The sequence below is a fragment of the Schizosaccharomyces osmophilus genome, chromosome 2 (genome assembly GCF_027921745.1).
Source record: "Schizosaccharomyces osmophilus chromosome 2, complete sequence".
Lineage (NCBI taxonomy): Eukaryota > Fungi > Ascomycota > Schizosaccharomycetes > Schizosaccharomycetales > Schizosaccharomycetaceae > Schizosaccharomyces > Schizosaccharomyces osmophilus.
Window position 1 is genome coordinate 2114513 of NC_079239.1, and position 22641 is coordinate 2137153.

The window sequence follows — 22641 nt, forward strand, 5'->3', positions numbered from 1 at the left end:
CTGTCTTACAAGCAAGTCAAACGAATAACGAGTCAGAAAGAAAGCGGTGAAATAAAAGTAAAGAAAAAATTCCTGGCATTCAAATCTATAGTTAAGGATTTATTTTGTTTTTCAAAGACACCGTTGTTTACAAACACGATTTGAAGGCAAAGCGAAACCAAACCATCGCAAAACCAAGTCAACAATAATACATTGATATCTTAATTAAATTCTATTTCAGGACGGACTGGATATCAAGATTACCGGTTTTTACCTTGACCGTTGAAGTACGATTGCTAACGCCTTTCGAAGTATCCATTCACCCTCCAGCGGCACTCCAAGTGAGAATAGAAAATGACTGCTACGAAGGAAGAATCTCAAATAATTTTAACGACTTTACGTTCACAAAGAGATAATAAAGTAGGAAACTGTTCTTTATTGCTGTATACTGAGTGGAGTAGCTAACAAGATAGGTTTGCTTTGATTGTGGAGCAAAGAATCCAACATGGAGTTCTACGACATTTGGAGTTTACTTGTGTCTTGATTGTAGTGCTTCACATAGAAATATGGGCGTGCATATATCGTTTGTAAGGTATGAACATTTTCGAGACTAGGTTGGGCATTCGGCCTGTACCAACAGCAAAAGGGTACTGCTAACACTATATACAGATCAACGGTTTTAGATTCCTGGACATATGCACAGCTTCGAGTTATGCGTGTAGGTGGCAACGAAAATGCACGCAGTTTCTTCAAGCGTCACGGCGGTGTTTCCCTTCTAAACTCCAAAGATTCAATGATCAAATACTCCTCAAAGACTGCCAAGTTGTACCGGAAAGAATTAGAACGTCTCGCTACTGAAGACGAAGAATTAAATCCAAATATAGTAGACATGAGCTCCATTGGCGGTGCCTCCGAAAGCAATGCTTCGTTGGGCAAAAATGCAGATGAAGAGGATGATTTCTTTTCAGCATGGGACAAGCCCACAGTAAAAAAAATTGATTCTGAAGTGTCTTCACCGGATCCTGCTGCATCCTCGTCTTCACCCTTGCGGAACGATGTTGCACCTGCTTCCTCGGATCATATTAGCAAAGAAGACCTTTTGGTGGATTCTTCCATTCCTTCTTCTATTTCTTCGCTTGCTTCTTCAAATACAAGTGTTCATACCACAGACTCAAAACCGAAGCCGTCGAGAACTTCTTCTTCTACCTCTAAACCTGTGCGTTCCACTCGCCCTGTTATGTCAAAAACAAGCTCTTCATCTACCACTCGATTTTCCCGTCCTCAATTAGGCATCAAGAAGGTGAATGCGGATATCGACTTTGACGAATTTGAAAAATCAATTTTGTCTGGTAATTCTGATAAAGCAAATGGGAAGCATACAGCTCCTCAGCCGACAGCTGTTGAGCCTGCTTCAACCTCAAAAGATTTTGAAGCTCCCTCCGCTGCAGACGAGAGCGAAAAGCCCGAAGCAAAGAAGGAACCTATTGTTCAGACGAAAGCACCAAAGAATGAAAAGCCTAAGGAACCTACAGCTGACTTGGATTCAAGCTTCTCCCGCTTGGGATTTGGTCAATTTGCAGCCGCGTCCAATGCTCGAGCAAAAGCTGCTGCGAAGACTCGTGAAACCAAAAAGAAGGAATTGCACGCTCCCACCTTTGCACGTGACAAGTTTTCAGGCCAAAAGGCTATTTCATCTGACCAATACTTTGGGCGTGGCACTTATAATGCAGAAGCTGCTGCAGAGGCTCAAGAGCGATTGGCTTCGTTCCGTAGCGCCACTTCCATTTCTTCCAAGTCATACTTTGGCCAGGAAGATGAAGAAGAAGATGAATTTGAAAAAGCCCCCAAATCCGACGACTATTTTCGCAACCTTGCAGAAACTGCCTCTGAGGACGTTGAGGCTTTGAGAGACGCGTTTCAACAAGGAGCTGAAAAATTTACAGACTTTCTACAAAAGTTTGGCTCACGATACAATTTTTAATTTTGTTTAATTATTTTCCCGAAAGGGATGATTAGTCTTTTTATATCCAGAAATGAATCATCATTTCCTACCTTTGATATTCAATTTTTGTTTTGTGCTTAAAAAACTCCTTGCTCTTTGACTTCTTTGTTATATCTGCTTGATAAGCCGTCTTTTTATACTTACCGGAAAGTTCTTTTGCCAAAAGTTGATTCAGGAATATATTACATAATTTACTCCATTACAGAATGGAGCCCAAAGGTTTTCACAATCTTTTCGCCTACGCTGTAGATTTACCAAATGTACATACATACACGCAACAGGACCGAAAATTGAAAGCTCGCTTTCATTGATACAAAGTTTGGTTAATGAAAATACCTAAAGCTCCTTGTTTCTCATCCTCAGTGTTCACTGTACGAGCGTATATCATTTTTACTTCGGATTTATGAATTCAGCAATCGTGAATGTATGTCCAAACAAAAGTGCTATTGCTATTAGAGCCTCTTTCAGATTTGCGCATTTTCCTTGAAGTTTCCCAGGTGTCAAATAGGTTTTAGATTTTGAGTTTTCACTTTCGTACACTTGAAATGTTTGTCTAATCGTTAAATGCAGATTTTATGTTCAAAAGATATAAGTATTTATGAAACTCCTTCCATATACTAGCCGTAAATCCATTTCTTTCTTGTTTTTATTCTTATAAAGATCCTGGTTCATCTTTTGTTTTGGATTCTATTCTTTTTTAAAGCTAAACTTCCATAATTGTAGAATTCTTTTGTTTACATACTGGTGAACTGTCTCTCCCTTCCCAATATACAGAAGTTGAGACCACGAAGGGTTTATTCTTCAACAACTAAGAGCAAGGACAGGACGGTTTCATAGGAATCCCGATATTTTGGAAAGAATATTTGAATGAGCATAGTTATCAAGTATAATTAGGAAAGTCTGTACCGTACTGCGGATGATGTCCACGAAGCTTTTCAAATCCACAGAATGCCATCTTCAAATTCGGGAAATGTAAGGTTTTGCTGAACGAAAAGAACATAGGAGCTAATTATTATTTCCAGGAGTTACTATTAAGATTCTTTGAGTCTGCTCATTTTACAAGTCAGCTATGTGTAGCATATCTTTCGCGGTATCCCAATAATATTGGTATCCATCACTTTTTGTGTGAGAAACTCGCATCGTAAGTGAAAAGAACACTAGAACATTGTTCAATCTAACGATTTTAAGCTTTTCGTATGAAGAAATTGAATTCTTTATCCCTCAGCTAATGTATGTGTATCCGGTTGACTTAAAAGACAGAGAAAGTGTGCAGGATCCGCAAGGTCGAAAAGGAAAAAACGATTTTAGTCAATAAAACCTTTAATAGTTTTTTATGGAGCGTCTTTCCTTTCTGCTCATTTGTTGAAATCTATACTTTAATTGTATTACTTACTAACACAATCATAGCCATCTTGTTCTCAACAAGGATGCTGAAAGCGTTGCTTTAGAGGATTTTATTATAAATGAATGCGAAAAAAACACACAATGTGCACTTATAACATTTTGGTACCTACAGGCTCATATGGTAGACTTAAGTTTACTACCACGCTCAACGTCTTTCAAAATATGCAAGCGTCTTTACAATCGTATACAAGTTTTGGTTTTTATGTCATCTTCCTTTCAATCACAGCAAAAAATTTCAGAAAATGTTTCGCCGGCACTGATACTTTCTGGACTTATGCTTGGTGGAGTCCTTGTCCCTGAACTTTTAAAAAAGGTAGGACCTATAGCCATAGCTCAAGGTCGTAAGGCACCGCGGCAAGATTCCGAAGAGTCGGGTACGGATGTTTTACATCGTTTGTCCGCAGAGAGTCGATATTCCTTTGATATCGTTCAGAACTCAAAAGCACCGTCTATGGATTCTCAAAATTCAGGATATCTTTTTCCTACAGTATCTCCACTCGTCCGGACTCATTCGCACCAAAGTTCAGGTGCTCTGTCTGTTGATGAACAACGTAGATTGCTACGTTCTAATTATTTTCAGCAGGAGATTCAGTTTCTGTTTGCTTTGCAAGATATTTCCATCCGACTTATTATCGTTCCACGACAAGCACGACTTTCATCACTTCGAGCCGAGCTGGCTTTGCTCAATAATAGCCTACCTGCCGACGTCAACGTCCCGATCATGCGGCCTTACTACAATGAAGTCAGCCACAAAATAGTGAGAATTGACCCCAAAGAAGCTACGATTCTTAATTCAGCTGAACGTGTACCCTATCTAATTTATGTGGAAGTACTGTCCGGCGAACTTAACTTCGAACCAAATTCAAAAAATAATATTGGTAAAATTCAGAAGCTTTCCTCACATAAGAACGTTAAGAGACGGTGGTTTGACTTGACGGACGTTAATCCAACATCGGCACATAACGATAACCTGAATGCAGAGGGCTCCGAGTCGGAAAGCGAAGCTGGCGATTTGAGCATGTCACCGTTAGTTAGCAAGCTGATTCCACCCAATATTGTCGCAAGTAAATCTTCTTCCAACATTCAAGCTTCCTCTTCTACGATGCACAAAGACACAGATGTTCTGTTAGTACCCGGTAGACACTCAGATTCTGGAGAACACTTTGTGACTAAACGGAACAAAGCATATGCTTCCGAAATAACCACCAGAATGCGCGCGGCTGCAACCATGCTTAGCCAACTAGATATTGAGGGTAGCAAAAGGCCAAAAGCTGAGACAGAAAGAATAAAAGCCAGCATTATCTTGGATATGCAACATTTAGAAGAAGAAAGACTCAATGAGCCACTGACATATCCAGTTTCGGTCGATATCTCTTGTGCCGAGGATTTACGTTCAAATAAGGATGATCAAAATCAAGATAGAAAGGGTGATCGGGATGATCCGAGTGCTGCAACTTTTCAAGAAGATTGGTATACCAAGAAAGAGAGAATCCGGAAATTCTCTCCTTATGGACATTTACCTAACTGGGATCTGGTCAGTGTTATCGTTAAAACGGGTGCCGATCTACGTCAAGAGACTTTTGCATGCCAGCTTATTCACGCGTTTCGTAAAATTTGGCAAGAAAGCAAAGAAAAGTTATGGCTTCGTAGAATGAAAATTTTGGTCACTGGTGATAGCAGTGGTTTGATTGAGACCATCACAAACGCAATCAGTGTGCATTCTATTAAGAAGAATTTGACGCGAGAAATACAAGAAGCTGAAATGACTGAAGGAAAAGTTCCCAGTAAAGGGGTGGCTACTCTGAAAGATTACTTTGTAAAGCGTTTTGGACTTCCCAATTCTGACCGTTATTATCAAGCCCAAACAAACTTTATGCAATCGTTAGTCGCTTACAGCATCATAGCATATTTATTACAGTTAAAGGACAGACACAACGGAAACATTTTGATTGATAGTGACGGTCATGTTGTACATATTGATTTTGGATTTTTATTAACGAATACACCTGGCAACGTTGGATTTGAAAGTGCACCATTCAAATTGACCGCCGATTACCTAGAAATTCTGGATGATCGTTTTGATGAATTTCGTTCATTGATGAAGAAAGCATTCAAGTCAGTACGTAAACGTGCGGATCAAATTATACTATTAGTAGAAGTCATGCAGAATAACTCTTCGATGCCATGCTTTCGAGGAAAGGAGAATACCAGTGCACAGCTTTTACAACGATTCCACTTGCAACTCAGTGAAAAAGAGTGTGATGATTTTGTGGATTTACTAATTCAAAAAGCCAACTGCAGTGTATGGACGAGACTTTATGATCTATTTCAAAGCATTACTAATGGAATATTCTAATAAAAAGCTACTTTCTTTTTTTGCATTCGTTCCCCCGTTTGCTAAAAAGCTAATGAGAAAATTTCGTGAAACGTTCATAAATGAAGGTTTTTTTAACCTTTCGAGAAAGAATAAATATGACTACATTGTGATGAATGCAACGTACTTTGTGAAATGTATATTGAGATATTCAGTTGCTTTGAATCGTGTAAATCCGGGAATCTGCAAAAATTTAATTACTGATCCGCCTAGTCTGAAACATGCTACTCGTGATATTCATGACCTACATAGCCTTTTAAAGAAATATCTCTTAGCTACCGATTTTTTAACTTAAACTTATTCTTTCTTTGTTCTTTTTGCATTAAATGAAATTTTATTTTTCGTACTATGATCGACAGTCTCGTCGCTGTATTTCATTATATGGAATCTTTGGATTGAGCAATCTACATTTACACATACCAAGGAATATATCCAGTGGCATTCTTTTTTCTGAAACCCCTGTTTTTATGAAAGAAAGACTTTGTAATTGAGGAAATAAATACAGGAAAAAATAATTCAGTCAATACGGCCTGACGTTAACTTGAAAAAGTTTTGATGAACAAGAATTGAGCCATTGCGCAGAATTTGTACATCGTATTTCATGAAGAGTTAAGCAAAGGTCCTCTTTTTTCTGTATTTATTCGAATAATAGGTTTTTTAGTAACTGTTGGCAATATTTTCGTTCTCTAGTTTGGCTGAATCACAAGAATACAAATTGCATATAGAACTTGAGGACATCTACAGTTGCATTCAACTAGTATTGAAATAAAGAAGCACTTTTAAAGTCTTCTTACTTAAATTCGTTTTTATTATCCCTGTTTGAGAGCTTTTTTCCCTTATAGCTACTTTGAATGAAATAGGTATCATCATGAAAGGATGGACAAAAAGCTGGTTTGGATTATCAAAGAAAGCTGCTCCTCATCAAAATGAAGGCTTGCCGAATTCTGAAAGTGGTCGAAGTCCTTTGACTGCGAAAACGAATCATTCTTTAGAAGAAAACACTGGAGCGAAAAAAGACATGCTTTCAAAAGGCACATTAAGAGATATGCAGATGACTTCTGCTAGTCCAAATATAAAGGAAGATATTTTAATGTCAGGCGAGCCCTCCGCACTTCATAATGATGCATCAATTTACCCACATCGTAAAAGTTCTGACATTCTTCCTGAAGTAGATCACGAACCTTCTGGCTATTTGAAATTGAATATTGATTCGCTAAAATTGGAAGGTAACCACACGGATGCTGCCATGGCAATGGAATGCACTTCTTTAAAGCAATTTTTCCTCGTCATTCAGTTTGGAACATCTGAGTATGTGTCTCCCCCATTAAAATGGAAATCTTCCACTCGCGATACCGCTATTTCTATCCCCTCTCGTGACTCTTCAGCAGCTGCCAGCCGAGCTTCTTCCATGCTAAGCAATTTTACCTATAATACTTCAAGCATGAGTTATTGCCCTACATCCTCTACTCCTAACCCATCAGCACCTTCTCATGTTGTTTTTGACGTCGCAAACCGATTACCTGTAGAATTAAATATTTACGACCATTCTCGTGGAAATTGCTTCGTTGGTCAGACTTTGATTCATCCTTGTTATAATTACAATCAATATGAGCAATTCAGCAGTCCCGTAGAGGTCTCTCCTGCATATGCTCGATTAGTTGACTTGCGTCTACAGCTAAGTTCCGTCTTTCAGCCACTTATAAAAAAGTCATATGCCCCAGAAGATTTTGAACCGCTTAAGCTGATTGGAAAAGGAACCTTTGGACAAGTTTATTTAGTAAGGAAAAAGGATACTCGTCGCATATATGCTATGAAGATTTTGTCCAAGAAAGTTATCGTTCGCCGCAAAGAAGTTGCACATACTATAGGCGAACGAGATATCCTTGTTCAGACAGCAGCTGCAGATTCGCCATTCATAGTTGCGCTTCGATTTTCCTTTCAAACACCTAAAGACCTCTACCTTGTAACGGACTACATGGCTGGTGGAGAATTATTTTGGCACCTCCAAAAATCCATTCGGTTTCCTGAAGCTCGTGCTAAATTCTACATTGCTGAACTTTTGTTAGCATTGCAAGCGCTTCACAAACGCGGTATTGTTTACAGAGACTTGAAACCGGAAAACATACTTTTGGATGTTCAAGGGCATATAGCGCTTTGTGATTTTGGCTTGTCAAAAGCGAATTTAACGGTGGGATCAACCACGAGAACCTTTTGTGGTACTACGGATTATCTGGCTCCTGAAGTAATCTTAGACGAAGGTGGATATGATATGATGGTAGACTTCTGGTCTTTGGGTGTTTTGCTTTATGAAATGACATGTGGGTGGAGTCCCTTTTATGCTGAAAACACTCAGCAGTTGTACAAGAATATTGTATTTGGAAAAGTTCGTTTTCCTCGTGGATTACTTTCAGCTGAAGCAAGAGATCTAATAAAACTATTACTCAACCGCAATTCCAAGAACAGACTTGGGGCTAATGGGGATGCTGAAGAAGTGAAAAGACATGTATTTTTTGGTGATATAAACTGGGAAGAACTAAATGCAAAGAAACTCAGTCCTCCGTTTAAGCCTATCGTTGAAGGAGATTATGATGTCTCAAACTTTGACGTTGAATTTACCAACAAAGATGTTCCGACAGATTTTATCGCTGTTGGTGACATGTCTACGTCTGCTCCTCTCTCTTCGACGGTTCAAAATGGATTTAAAGGCTTTACTTATGTTGATAGCAGTGCAATGGATGAGGCTTATAATTCCGAGCCAGAATCCCCGACTTCTTCAGCATCTTCATTTCACATTGATAGCCATAATGAAGATTTTAACCGCACGAACGACGATTTTTTCATGGAACATATTGATCCTTAAAGTCAGGGCATAGGTTGCAGTTGCATACTTGTATGAAAACTTATGTACATTTTACCTTGTTTCCATGTTCGTTGAAAGTATTTTCCATGTTGTGCTTTAAATAATTCTTTTTCGTTGGTGCATAAGGCTTGTTTGATGAAGAACAGGAAATACGAACGAGACAAAGTCGAAAACTGAGCTGGCTCTTTTTTGGCTTTGCCGTATCGAAGATAATATTTATAATTTTGCTTTCCTGGGTCCAACAAGATGACTTTAATGTTCTTGTCTAATTCTTTTGTGATTAATATAGATCTTTTGCCGTATACAAACTTTGGGTTTGCTTTTTTATGTATTGTTTTTTTTGAAACGGTAATGTAGATTTCCACTGGATTTAAGTAGAAGATAGAGGAAATTAGAAACTGATTTTGTTTACATTTCGAAAACTGCTTTATCGTATTTTCTATTTCAATCATATTCACATTCATGTTCTTTTCGTTTGTTTACATTTTGAACCAATGTCAAATATTGCGTACTCGAGTGAAATGCGTAAAACGGGAATTCATATAATAGTGAGATACGAGGAGACGGAAGGAATGTTTGAGGAAGAAACAGAGAATTTTACCTGCGCTTAGCCAAAATACCTACCCAAAAGACAAGTAATTCTTAAGGGGGAATATGAGGTTTGTACTTAATGAATAAGAGAAAACGATTACTAACAGCTTTTAGGGTGTTTACTTGTTACTTTTGCTCCGGTCCAGTTTATCCTGGACATGGAATGATGTTTGTTCGAAATGATTCAAAAGTCTTTCGTTTTTGCCGTAGCAAGTGCCATAAGAACTTTAAGATGAAGCGCAATCCTCGTAAGGTAAGTATATTGAAGCATGAAAACCTGCAAGGGAAAAGTTTAGAGCTGGGAGAACTAAGTTTAATGAAAAAACTGTCAAGACGTGGTTTGAAACCGTTAGATTTTCCAGAAAGAGGGTTTGACAACTGGACAAGTTATTTTAAGATTCTCCTTTTTTTTGTTTTTTCCTGAGAATGCTAGCTGGTTCATGGAATCCATGGAAAAGAAATTTTACTAACATGAATAGGTTGCCTGGACCAAGTCTTACCGTAAAGCTCACGGTAAAGAAATGGTTTATGACAAGGCATTGGCTGTCTCGGCTGCTCGTAGAAACGTTCCAGTCCGTTACGACAGAAACGTGGTGGCTACTACTTTGACAGCCATGAAACGTTCTGCTCACATTCACGCCAAGAGAGAGCGCATGTTCGTCAAGAAGAGATTGTCTGGAAAGAAATCCCAGCAATTGTCGGAAGCTCAAAAATTGGTGGGCCAGAACGTTCCTCAATTTGCCGAGAAGGAGACTGTGGAAGAAAAAGAACCAAGCGAGCCTCAAGAAGCACAAGTTGTTTCCGACGAAGAATATGCCATGGACGAGGAGCCTGCCGAAGCAGTCAAGGTTCCCGTTGCAGCTACCAAAAAACGTAAAAACAAAAAGTCACGCGGCGAAGGCGCAATGGACATGGATTAAAGCGACGTGTCGAATATGTATTGTTTTATGCATCGGTTATATTACTTTTCTATTGGAAAGTTATCAATTTGCGTTTTTATTAAAACGACTGATGTCGTTTTATCTACCTTCATTTTTGTGTCCCTTTTTTGATACTTCATCATAGAAAATGTATGTATAAAGACAACCTGTTTGCTAGTTTCGTTTTGTTGTACCTTTTGGGTCTAGGACTTTTTATTTGAAAAACTATTATGGTTGGTTTAATGGAATTGGTTTTAATTTTGTGACTCTTGTTTCGTTTGTGCATGGTAGAATGAAAAGTAAAATTAGAAAAGAAGTATATTGTAGTATTTTAAATTGTTTTCAACTGTATCCAACAATGGTTTACTACATATGTACAGCATAATGTAAGTAAGCAACCTTTTTTTTATTGATCTTAATTATTTATGTATTTGTTTGTTTGTTTGTTTAAGTACTACAGCACATCGTTAAACCGACCTGCCACATTTAGGTGTATCTGAGGTTTCTCCCTTTGCCCTTTTTTCTACAGAGAAAGAAGCTTATCTACCATAAAGAAAGAATCCGGCAGTATGTGATCGTTTGATGAAAAATATCGTTCCATTGTTTCCTTTTTTCCATCAAACACTTTCTGTTTCTTTTTTGGATCCTTTCCTCTTCAAGGCATCCTTGAGAAAAGGTTCATATAGTGCATATTTGTTGGAGTACGTAAATGGATTATGGAGATGGAAAGCAGTTCGCTATTTAATGAGGTTGGTCAATAACGGGAAGATGAGTGGAAACTGCGACAACCACCAAAACTTGCATGAAGAGAAGTTAATTGAAGAGTTGTTCGAAAATTAGCCTTTTTTTAAGTGCATGGCCTGAAGAATCAAGGTTGAGTACTGCTGTACGATTTTGTACCGCGATTGGACATTATATGAAAAGGAATTAAGAATCTTTCATGTAGGTGTTGTGAAAATCAATTTTAGCTGGTGCTTAATTGGTGTACAAGTATTATCATTAAGGTGTTGCAAGATTCTGTGAAGTCAGCACGAGTTTGATAAAAGAATGTGGAAAATTCGATGTGTGTGTCCATTTGACGATGATGATGGCTTTACAATCCAATGTGAGAACTGTGAGGTTTGGCAACATGCTATTTGCTTTGAAATTAGCTCGGAAAACGTTCCTGAAAATTACCTCTGCGAACAATGTCAACCACGCTCGGTCGATACTGACAAGGCTCGTCAAGTGCAGCTTGAACGAATTCAGCAAGAAACGCTTTTGAAAGTTGCTCCTCGTCGTCGACCTCACGGTGCGAAAACTCGTAGCCACTCAAATTCTCGTCATGCTTCGTCGTCTAGTACATCGTTGCCCCATCAAGTTACTCATAACCCCTCTAACCCTTCGAATGGATTCATGTCAGCTCCCCCTGCCCCAAACAATCATATTGTCGCAAACACAAATAGCCGAAGAAAGCGGACGAGTCATTTATCGCCTCCTTTACCTGAAATCCAAAATCCAACCGTGGCTTATTCATCCTCAATTCCATATTCTCCTCATTTAGAATATGTGCCCTTGCAATCCAATACATATTCCGTTGAGGCCTCAGAATACGCAAAATCTTTGTCCGGTTTAGATACGCCAAATGCCACTGGCGAGTATATCGACGATCCCTGCTATGTGGCTTCCGTACAACCGAAAACGTTTTGCTCTAGTCGATTTGGCTTATTTACTTCCAGGCAATTGGTTCCCGATCAGCCTGTCACCGAAATAATGGGAAGAATATTCACTCAACACGAGTATAAAAGAGATCCCAAAAACCAGTATCGATTAATTGGTATACCAAAACCTCATGTTTATTTTGACGAAAAGTCTGACTTAGTAATTGATGCCCGCGTGGCTGGTTCTAAGGCTCGATTCATTCGCAGAAGTTGTCAGCCAAATTGTACTGTTATAAGCTATTTGAATGAAGCTGATATCTTCGCCCCTAGCTTTTATTTAGTGCCACTTAAGCCCATTGATTCTGAGTCTGAGCTTACCGTTGATTGGAATTTCGACGCTGCTCATCCATTTCAATGCTTTGCAAACAATAGCCCCATTCCTTCGTTTACAAAGGAAGAACTTGAGCGCCTGTCATTCATCCTTTCTTCCATCACCTCCAATGCCGATTGTTCTTTTGCCGATAAGCGTAATTGTTTATTCTCCAAGATTATGAGGTTTATAAAGTTTCCCCAACGTTATGCTTCTAATACAAAGACTCGTTTTCGTGTCTCTACTATGTCTCGCGAAGATTCTTTGTCAAATTCACTAGATGAAGAAACCAGAGAGATAAAAGATCGAAACGTGAAATCTTTAAAACAATCATGGCTTATGAAATATCGATTGAGGACTCAGTCACCTCCACTAAAGGAAGCGATTGGAGTTAAGCATGACAATGATGTTTTATCATCGAGTGCAAACAAGGCAGGTGAGAATTTTGAGACAGAGGATAATGCAAAGATGGAGATTGAACACAATAGCGTGTCGAACTCGCCTGCTGCGAATATGGAAGTTGCAGAGAAAAAAGCTATTTCTCCCACACCTCCGTCACCGTCCACATCTCATACACCCCAAACGTATAATATGTCTCCTAAAAGCGATGAATCAAGAAATGGTATGGAGGTACATGTACATGGTCATATACCGGAGGCTGCAGACATCGCACCCTTGACTCCGCCTCATGGTATCAAAACTTATGATTCGTTTGAGGCTTCTTCAATAGATTCTGAACGCAGAAATCCATCGGAAACTACTTTGCTTTCTAGTAAAGAGGACGAAACTGATATGGATTTCAGTGTTAACAATAACAGAAGAAAAATGACTACAGAAGTTAGGCCGCAAACGAAAAGGAGGAGGAGCGCAGTCCATGATAGGTCACCGCCAAAAATTAACCCTTTCAGAAGTTTAAGAAATTCGATTGGTACCGATGGCTCAAGTTTATTATCATTAAGTCCTATTAGTGAAAAAACAATTAAACCTTCAGGTTCGGTAGTGACCGATCATGTTCCAAGTGAATCAATGAACCAATCGGAATTGAGGTTTTCCAGCAAAATTGACACAAAAGAAAAACTCGTTGCTCCTAATATGTCTGATTCTGCTAAACTGGTAGCCAACTCTGAAATCAATGACCCTTCTGCAGGGCACAATAATCAATCCAACACACATATGGATAAGCCAACGTTGGTCGAAGGAAATTTACCGCATAATAGTTTAAATGGAGTGGTTCAGTCTAATTCATTAGACGAAAGTGCTAGGCCTTCTGTCTCTGAAAGTTTATCACGAAAACATGATATAAATGAGGGTGGTCATTCTATGACTATAGACCAAAAAGTCAACAGGCAACCAGAAATTAGACGAAGTGATGGGCAAGAGAGAATACCGGGGCCACCATCTTCGGCACCGCCGGCACCCCCGCCTGCTCCTTCATCTGGACCGAAAAAGCTTTCTCTTTCTGAATATCGACAACGCCGCCAAGAAGTTTTGAAAAGCAAGCAATCAGATTCTGGTGGCGGGTTTAATAATGCTGAGAGGCGGGTTCCCTCAGCTCCTAATCTAAATACGGCGGCCTCTACTTCGTAATGAGCCTGATGGTCCCAATGTTTATGGATGAAAGGTTTAATGCAGTAAGGGTAATTTATTATGGTGTGGATTGTTGCTTGGTTTATTATTCTTTTTTTGTGGTAATTTTGTTATGGCTTTTTGTTTACACGGAATTTCTTTTTTCGTTTACGAGACTATCGTTTTATTTGTTTCATGATTCCTTTGTTTTTGTACATACTTTTGCTTTGTGATAGAAGGCTGTCGTTGCTTTCAACGTGCGAATGTTGGAGAGCTCAAACTACTTCCATTAAGTCGCTACTGGGGCTTTGATTGTAAGAGCTCGATGTAGCTTGTTTTTCTTGTATAGTATAGTATAATTTAGTTAATATGTTATTCTCGTTATTATTTATCCTTATACACAATTTTATGGTTGGAATACATTTCAAGTCAGCTTTCACCTTTGGCATGACAATATTTGGATTACTACAAGTAGGAAGTAAAAAGAAAAAAAAAATAAATAGAAATAATGAATGTAAAGGAAAAGCAAAGAGAATCAATGCTTATGACAAAAATGGCACGCTTTATAAGTTTCTATTATATAAAAGCTTAGTGGTCTGGCCGCCAGGTCAAACCAAGCAATACCAAATACTCAGCACAAAGTCGAAGAATATCCACAAACTAAGGATCAAATTAAGCTTAAATGAATCCTTTGTGGTTTTCGAGGCCGCCTATAAGCCGAAACGCACTTCAATTGGCAGGAAAAGGGCTTTCTACTAGAGCGTTCTGTCGCTCATCCTTTTTACCGCAAAAGTCAATATTGGCTCGTGCGTGCTTGGGCAAGACATTGTCAAACAAATTAAATGTCCCTTTTAAACTTAGCTCTCTTAAATCGTTTAATTATGGTACCTTAAACAACAGCCGGCTCGTTGCTACGGACGCGCACTTTGAAACGAATAAGAAATTCATTGAGGCCGATAATATTCCTAGTAAAAAAGTCGCTTTTTGGCTTCTTGGATCTTCAGCATTAGTACTTGCCATCGTTATTGTTGGTGGCATTACTCGTCTTACGGAGTCAGGATTAAGTATTACTGAATGGAAGCCAGTAAGTGGAGTTATCCCTCCTTTAACTTCTGAACAATGGAATCAAGAGTTTGAGTTATACAAACAGTCACCGGAATTTCAGAAGCTGAATAGCCGAATGACAGTGGATGAGTTCAAGCATATCTTCTTTTGGGAATGGTTCCATAGAGTGTTAGGACGAGGTATTGGATTGGTGATAGCAGTCCCTTCTTTCTACATGTTGGCTAAAGGAAAATATTCACCGTGGTTAAAAAGACGACTCCTTGGATTGACCGGTTTGGTTGCTTTACAAGGAGTCATTGGTTGGTGGATGGTAAAGAGTGGATTAAGCAAACAAATGTTTGAAGATGGCTCTCATCCACGTGTTAGTCATTATCGCTTGGCTACTCACCTGGCTGCTGCAGTAGCTCTCTACATTGGATTAATCTGGACAGGCCATGGCATTCTTCAGCGTCATGCCTTTTTGAAGTCTTTCAAAAATGGAACATCTTCATCAATCAATAGTATGGTTTCTTCTGTAAAATCCATGAAGGGCTTAAGATTGGGTGCTTCCTCACTTGTTGGTCTTACTCTCACTACTTTATTATCTGGAGCTCTTGTAGCTGGTTTAGATGCTGGTATGATTTATTGTACTTTTCCCACTATGGGTGAAGGTCGTTTGGCACCAGCCAAGGAAGAACTTTTGGATGTACGCTATTCTCGTAAGGAAGATCACTCGGATTTGTACTGGCGTAATATGTTAGATAATCCTAGCCTGGTCCAATTGCAGCATCGTGCATTAGCTGTTACTACGTTCTTTACCGCTTGTGGTATCTTTTTGTACGTTCGCATGAAGAAGCGGACTTTACCAAAGAAGATTAGCACCAGTGTTTCAATTGCTACTGGTGCGCTGACAGCTCAGGCAGGCTTGGGAATCCTGACTCTTATCCATGTTGTTCCAGTTCCTTTGGCTGTTTTGCATCAAGCTGGTAGTCTCGTTGCTTTGACCGCTGCTTTGTCATTGCTTCAGCGTTTATACCCAGAATTTGCTCTTCGTAATGTCCGCAGCTGGGTAAATCCAGTTCCTTCAATGCCCTCTACTACGAAACCAGTAACAAATGCTTTGAATCAAAAAAGAACATTCCACTCTTTTTCTATGCTGCGCCACTCAGCTACTCAAAAGCCTGCACCTGGTACGGGCATTAAAGTTTATTTTGTGACACCAGAAGGGCGTGAAGTTCTTATAGAAGGCAATGAAGGTGATAGCATTTTGGACTTGGCACACGGAAACAACATTGATTTGGAGGGTGCTTGTGAAGGATCCGTTGCATGTTCCACTTGTCATGTCGTTGTTGACCCTGAACATTATGAGCTTTTAGAAGCTCCAGAAGAAGACGAAGAAGATATGCTGGATCTTGCATTCGGCCTGGAAGAAACCAGTCGACTTGGATGCCAAGTCATTTTACGTAAAGATTTGGATGGTATACGAGTCCGCATTCCATCTCAAACTAGGAACATTCGACTTGAAAGAACGAAATAATTGATACCTCCCTATTCCCTTATATATCTTTGCTTTTAGGACCTAATATCCCGCTATTCCTTATACACGAAGGAAGCTTTATAAAGAGAAACAAAGAAAATTATCAGCTTTTCCGTTATAATTTTATCTTCCATATATCCATGTCTTCTTTTAAATTGTCTTACGCCGTGGTTTCCGTTTCAAAACATGTAAAGCCGACAACAAATGTCCTTACTTACCTCTACATATAGTATGTTACTAGCCTAGCATAATTTTTTTTTTCTTTTTTTGGTTAGATTACTCTAATAGTAAGTCTACAAACATTTCCCTGAGCATCAAGTTATCGCGAGGAAAAGCTTGATTTCTGGAGGCATTACCAATCATCCTAGAAATTCAATAACATATATGAATTGGATGATGGGTTTGCTAAAAGACTGCTTACATACAGCACTTTTTAGTTGATATTTCGTTCTTGACTCAAAGCAAAGCCCATCTACTGTAAATAAAATATAGAAAGTCTTTCAAGATGAAACCTTTTTAATTATGTATGAAATAGAAAATGTTTCAATTGCCCGTCCTTTTCAGGCAGTTAGGAGTATATACCCCAGAGGTATCTCCAATAGCTCACCGTCCCAGCGCCATGGTCTTTGCTTTGCTGTATGGGCCATTGCTCTTCTTGATATGGCAATTCTCTTTGGTTTTATGTACCGAAGTTAATAGAAATAATGAATTTATGGTCCATTTGGATCCTAAATCTAATCCATACCTAACGGCTGATGCAATTGGAGCTGTTTATGTTCGCCCTATGCGAAATTTAAAAAATCATTATCTGTTTACCTTAAATACAAGTAACGCTAGTAATAATACACTGAAAAAAAGAAATACCGAGCTTGGCATTTTAAATTTCGAAGAGCAAATCCCAAGATGGCGATACAAGCGTGAAGAGTCCGGAGACGCTATAGAATTGCTGGAGGAATTTCGTGATCATTTTCATTTAGTTGATCCACTTTTATCGGATCAATGGCACATTCTTAATTATGAAATACCTGGTCATGACTTAAACCTGCGAGAAGTATGGGACGCTGGTATTTTAGGAGATAATGTAACGGTGGCTTTCGTTGATGATGGTATAGATTTTCGTCATCCAGATCTGCAAGCAGCTTACTCTTCTCTTGGCTCTTGGGATTTCAATGATAATATGGCTGACCCGTTACCAAAATTATCTGATGACCTGCATGGTACGCGGTGTGCAGGAGAAGTCGCAGGTGCTTGGAATGATGTTTGTGGTGTAGGAATTGCACCAAAAGCCAAAGTAGCTGGTTTGCGCATTCTCTCGGCTCCCATTAATGATGTGGTTGAGTCAGAAGCGTTAAATTACGGGTTTCAGACGAATCACATATATTCATGTTCATGGGGTCCTGCGGATGATGGAAGAGCCATGGAAGCACCTCGTTTGGCTACAAGGCGTGCGCTTATAAACGGTATCATTAATGGAAGAAATGGTCTGGGCTCTGTGTTTGTCTTCGCCTCCGGAAATGGTGGTCATTATCGTGACAACTGTAATTTTGATGGTTATACGAATAGTATATTCAGTATCACTGTGGGTGCTGTTGATATGGAGCATCAAGTTCCTTTTTATAGTGAAACATGTGCTGCCCAACTCATTTCTGCATATAGCAGCGGTTCTCGCCGCTCAATTGCGACGACAAATCCAGAGGGAACTTGTACCAAAAGTCATGGTGGAACGTCTGCGGCTGCTCCGCTTGCTTCAGCAGTTTATGCTTTGGCGTTATCAATTCGACCAGATTTGACTTGGAGAGATATACAGCATATTACTGTGCATTCAGCAGTCCCATTTGATGTTTCTCCTGATTTCGAATGGACAAAGACTCCTGCTGGATTTCAATTTTCCCATAATTTTGGTTTTGGAAAGCTCGATGCAAAACGATTTATTGACATTGCAAGCGAATGGCAGCTTGTGAATCCTCAAACCTGGGTTATAAGTCCATTTATTACGGTCAACAAGCCCATAAATAAAGCTGAAAACTCATCCGACAGTGAGTTGATTAGTGAGTACTCAGTAACTGAAGAAATGCTTGAAAAAAGCAATATCAAAGGTTTGGAACAGATTACCGTTAAAGTTTCAATTCCATTCACCTGCAGAGGTGCAATGACAATTGAACTGGAAAGTCCTGCTGGTATTCGGTCCATGCTGGCTACTCTTCGTCCTTACGATCAGAATAACGAAGGATTTCCTGAATGGACGTTTATGACTGTTCAGCATTGGTCAGAACCCATCTTGGGCAATTGGAAGCTAATCGTCCGTGATCACAGCAATGGCTGTTCCGGACGTTTCAATTATTGGCAATTGGCATTTTGGGGTGAATCTCAAGATCCCTCTTTGACTATACCTATCCCGTATGACACGTTAAGTCTTCCCCCAGAAGGTGCGCTAGGTACGTTTACAGAGAAACAGTTAAACACAACGACTACTGAATCTGTCCCGTCATCCACTTCCTTTACTTCCCAAACAGTCTTTCCTACTTCTATTTCTACTTCCACCAGCTCAAGACCTGTCACTATTCCATCTTTCACCCCTTCTGTACCATTCGTTTTGGAAACATCCTATAGAGAGATGCTTGCTTTCACAATGTTTTTCCTTCTACTTGCATTTGTCTTATGTTCCGTAATATGGGTTTGGATTTGTTCATTTTTTAATATGGCCCCGGTTCCAATGCCTACTCAAGAAATACCAGTCGTCTAATTTCTTTGTTACGCTCTTTATTGTTTCGTGCAGTTTGTTCATGTGTGTATTTTTTCGATCTTAATATATTTAATCTGATACATTTTTGGCTATAAAAAAATGACCTTTTGGTTTCGTGTACCTTTATTAGAGATTGAGAATAAAAAACAGAGAAAAAATATGAACGCTCCAGTAAATACTACTACAGCTTTCTTAATAACCTTCACATTAGTTTATTGAAACCGTATTTTTTAGAGTCTAACGAATGACTTATTTACGATAAGTACTAATCTTGATGAAATGCAAGTAAAACAAACAAGCGTATTCAGCACAAGTTATTATAAAAAAAATCAAATATTATCATCGCTTCTTATTAAAGACCCCAATCATTGTTCAGAAATCTAAATCCCTTTGATGGTATCCATCGTCGAAAACCCGAATTTACCAAGTTTCATCAGTAGTCATCAGAAGCATGAAAAGCTTTCTCAAACTTTTACTTTTCTTCTTTTTCTTCAAATTCTTCTAAGCATTCAGACACCATAGCGTTCATCCACTCAGTAACCAAATAACCAAGTCCCAAAAGTGCCGTTTCATCCATGGATTTAAGCGACTTCTTTCCTGTTGCCATCATATATTCGGCTGAAAAGTCCTGAATACTATGGATTAAATCCTATAAATTGTTAGAATGCACCTTCAGTTGTGTTTGGGTTCATACAGAATCAGGTAGAGGTTCTGATAATGGCAAAGCAAAATCATATATCAGATTAATGGGAAGCTTTTCATATGGGTTTGGTAATCGATTTACCGAATTATAAACTGTGTTTTTTCCCGGTTTACCCATAGAGACATTGAGAGGTGCTTTGGTGTAAGACAGCGATTCGAAAGCGAAGAAGAGAAAGAATTTCCGAATGCTGCAAAATTAAAAGGTGCGAATTCCGGCAGGAATATCATTTAAATTATTAAAGAACTTGAAATCCTATGCTGCTGAAGAGGACGACGTATGGCCATCGTCGTATGTGGTCAAAAACTTTAGTTTCTAAAATAACTACACATCTAAGTAAAAGCTATATTCATTTTATACATTTATTTTTTTCTATATATTTCTACACGTTTGTTCCAAGACGATTCCCATTCCATTAGTCAAAATTAACAGCTTAAAGATACATATGAGACTAAGAGGTGTTACAGGAAGCTTTAATTAGATGGTGATAAAAGTACAATAATAGTTCTTGCGGCGTTCGAAAGTCCATCTTCATCCTCCATGGTCAATATACTAAACGAAATATGCTCGTTTACAGCATATCCGCATGGGGAATTTTAGGGAAAAGCTTTCAAGATTAGATATGAGCCCTAGATAGACTTTCAGCAAGCTTATCATCATCTGTAACATCTCTAGCTTTCTCTTCTTCTTCTTCTTCCTCCTCTTCTTCTTCTTCCTCCTCTTCCTCGTCTGTCAACTCTTCCATATCGTCTAGTTCGTCGAGTTCACCACGACCACGATTGCTAAAGAGTTGACGAAGTTCCTCGACGACATCGTCCTCTTCAGAAAAGCGGTTACCGTTGAGTTCCAAAAACAAGATGTCAGGGATTTTCTCCTCAATAACAGACTTTAAAGCACGGACGGATTCTACTTCAATTTCATTGTACTGTAAGCGCAGCGTTTGCAATCCAATGCTTTTTTGATTTGAGAAAGAATCCACAACAGCAATGGCTCCGTGGTTGGAAAGCAAGCAATCGTTAAGTCCTAGTTCGCGAAGTTGTGGCCATTTGTTAAGGCTAAGAGCTAAGGCACTAGATCCTCGTTGAGTGAAAGTATTGTCTTGGAGGTCAAGAATACGAAGTTCGGAGCAATAAGCCAGGCCTTCAACCAATAACTGCTCGATACCTTCGGGGCGAATTCCGTTTTGAACCATTTTAACGGTATGAAGACCACTGTGGGCACGAACGGCGGCAGCCCAATCCTTCATACTACCATTTTCAAGACGATTACGTCCGCAAATTATTGATCTAAGAAGACCTGCTTGAGTTTGCTTCTTGACATCGCCTAACTTTTGCAAAGCGCGAGCAATCTTTGAGCCGGCTTCAGGACCTAATCCATTGTTATGCAAATAAAGGTGCTCTAAAGGTGTGTGATTGGAAATAAAATGGATTAAAGGCTCTTGAGCAGTAGGACCAAAAGCATTGTCGCTCAAACGGACAGTTTTTACCTTGGGGCACTGAAGAAGTGCATGTAAAAGGCAACCAAGGGCTTCAGGAATTTCGTCTTTTACACGTCCAGTGAAAATGTCGCTGAACTCTGCAACTTCTAAGTTTTTCTTTTTTACAATAATTTCGGCCAACCATTTAGCTGCCTCAGGTCCAATCGTGTTTCCTGAAAGCACAATTTCTTTTAGATCATCGTCACTGATGAAGGTAGAGAAGGTGTTTTCTTCGTCTTCTTTAGTGATTTTGTCAAGTTTCAAAGTTTTTCCTTCAATCGAAAAGCGCGACATCTTGTTGACCTTTTGCAGAAAAGCTCTTGGCTACGTTGTGGTGGTGTGTACAAGAAGGAGGATGATCTGTGAATTCCTTTGAGACAAGTAAACGAAAGGCAGAAAAGACAGGTATTGATACGGCGTTTAAAAGAAAAGGAAAGAAAAGAAACGCGTTTGAAATGATGGAAGGTATTGGCTGATGCGACGTCTGTTGGAGAAGATGGACTAAGGTTTCAAAACGTTTGTCAGACAAGAGAGCAATGGGTTAAGGAAAAGGAATGATCTCTTTTCTTGAATCGAAATGCAATACATGTTAATGGAAACCGAGAGCTTGAAGGAATATGTCTGAGATCGATTCTTAAAAACATGCAGTCTTCAGTGATCGCTTGTAAGGATGAAGAAACTTCGAAATTAGAAGTTTTTTTTTACTGAATATCTATGATATTCCAGTTTTACAATGCGGAAATATGAAATGCTCGATGCTTCGATGCCTGGGTTTGCTGTGCTACACAATGAAAAGGTAGGATCGTAGCTATTTAAGTGGACTTGATTTATGAAAATAAACCTTCAATTCATTTGAGAATTTTTTTCTTCAAATCTCTCCTTGTTGACTGGTTTTCTCCTTGAAACCATGAAGGAGAATCGCATATCTAAAGCCTTTTAAGCAAAGACAGCATTATTTCTTGCTCGACAGCTATATACTTTAATAATGAAAGATTGAATGGAAAAGGTTATGTGTTCCCTCAGAAACTCTACTATCTATAATTTACCTAAAGGGAATGGGCAAAGTGGGTTATCCCAAAATTTTAAAGTCGGGTTGTTTTTGGAAATTGAATTTTTATTACATTCGAAGTAGACACAACACGAAAAAAGGGCATTAGCATCGGCAACAGCCGCTTCCAATCCAGTTTCGGTTTCTGCTGTTTGCTTTAGAGAAAGGCTATGCAACTTGCTGTCGAAAATCTTAAATCTTAATCAGATAATAATGATCCTAACAAAAGGAAACTGATGAAAGTCTCATTTGAGGGCTGTGATCAGGCAATCGACCTTCCAGTGAAAGGAATACCTGATATGATTCCGCTGGTTTCTGGGTGTTCTCGGGAATTGCTATTGACAGTTGCAATTTCTTGCACTAATTCTGTTAGCCTTGAAATAGGC

At 39.1% G+C, this 22641-nt stretch overlaps 9 protein-coding genes across 9 annotated transcripts; 7 read left to right on the forward strand and 2 right to left on the reverse strand.

The window, feature by feature from the left end:
- Window positions 1-333: 333 nt before the first annotated feature.
- On the forward strand, window positions 334-1960 carry glo3 (Arf GAP, GTPase activating protein; the record flags this gene model as incomplete). Its single annotated transcript, XM_056182246.1, has 3 exons — window positions 334-399; window positions 453-571; window positions 649-1960. 3 exons carry the CDS (start codon window positions 334-336, stop codon window positions 1958-1960), a joined length of 1497 nt encoding a protein of 498 aa, XP_056038007.1.
- Window positions 1961-2929: 969 nt separating this feature from the next.
- pik1 (1-phosphatidylinositol 4-kinase Pik1) lies at window positions 2930-5741 on the forward strand (the record flags this gene model as incomplete). The annotated part of the gene is made up of 4 exons (XM_056182247.1): window positions 2930-2953; window positions 3004-3122; window positions 3170-3211; window positions 3389-5741. The coding sequence occupies 4 exons, from the start codon at window positions 2930-2932 to the stop codon at window positions 5739-5741; spliced, it is 2538 nt and encodes an 845-aa protein (XP_056038006.1).
- An 886-nt stretch (window positions 5742-6627) lies between these two features.
- On the forward strand, window positions 6628-8619 carry sck2 (serine/threonine protein kinase S6K family Sck2; the record flags this gene model as incomplete). The annotated part of the gene is made up of 1 exon (XM_056182248.1): window positions 6628-8619. One exon carries the CDS (start codon window positions 6628-6630, stop codon window positions 8617-8619), a length of 1992 nt encoding a protein of 663 aa, XP_056038001.1.
- A 654-nt stretch (window positions 8620-9273) lies between these two features.
- rlp24 (ribosomal L24-like protein involved in ribosome biogenesis Rlp24) lies at window positions 9274-10130 on the forward strand (the record flags this gene model as incomplete). The annotated part of the gene is made up of 3 exons (XM_056182249.1): window positions 9274-9278; window positions 9325-9463; window positions 9690-10130. 3 exons carry the CDS (start codon window positions 9274-9276, stop codon window positions 10128-10130), a joined length of 585 nt encoding a protein of 194 aa, XP_056038000.1.
- A 1047-nt stretch (window positions 10131-11177) lies between these two features.
- set3 (histone lysine methyltransferase Set3) lies at window positions 11178-13727 on the forward strand (the record flags this gene model as incomplete). The annotated part of the gene is made up of 1 exon (XM_056182250.1): window positions 11178-13727. The coding sequence occupies one exon, from the start codon at window positions 11178-11180 to the stop codon at window positions 13725-13727; it is 2550 nt and encodes an 849-aa protein (XP_056037656.1).
- A 661-nt stretch (window positions 13728-14388) lies between these two features.
- etp1 (mitochondrial [2Fe-2S] cluster assembly ferredoxin Etp1/ cytochrome oxidase cofactor Cox15) lies at window positions 14389-16287 on the forward strand (the record flags this gene model as incomplete). The annotated part of the gene is made up of 1 exon (XM_056182251.1): window positions 14389-16287. One exon carries the CDS (start codon window positions 14389-14391, stop codon window positions 16285-16287), a length of 1899 nt encoding a protein of 632 aa, XP_056037657.1.
- Window positions 16288-16999: 712 nt separating this feature from the next.
- Window positions 17000-19030, forward strand: krp1 (kexin; the record flags this gene model as incomplete). Its single annotated transcript, XM_056182252.1, has 1 exon — window positions 17000-19030. One exon carries the CDS (start codon window positions 17000-17002, stop codon window positions 19028-19030), a length of 2031 nt encoding a protein of 676 aa, XP_056037654.1.
- A 472-nt stretch (window positions 19031-19502) lies between these two features.
- rrn10 (RNA polymerase I upstream activation factor complex subunit Rrn10) lies at window positions 19503-19850 on the reverse strand (the record flags this gene model as incomplete). Its single annotated transcript, XM_056182253.1, has 2 exons — window positions 19503-19679; window positions 19725-19850. The coding sequence occupies 2 exons, from the start codon at window positions 19848-19850 to the stop codon at window positions 19503-19505; spliced, it is 303 nt and encodes a 100-aa protein (XP_056037655.1).
- Window positions 19851-20346: 496 nt separating this feature from the next.
- On the reverse strand, window positions 20347-21501 carry rna1 (Ran GAP GTPase activating protein Rna1; the record flags this gene model as incomplete). The annotated part of the gene is made up of 1 exon (XM_056182254.1): window positions 20347-21501. One exon carries the CDS (start codon window positions 21499-21501, stop codon window positions 20347-20349), a length of 1155 nt encoding a protein of 384 aa, XP_056037659.1.
- Between the last annotated feature and the right edge of the window lie 1140 nt (window positions 21502-22641).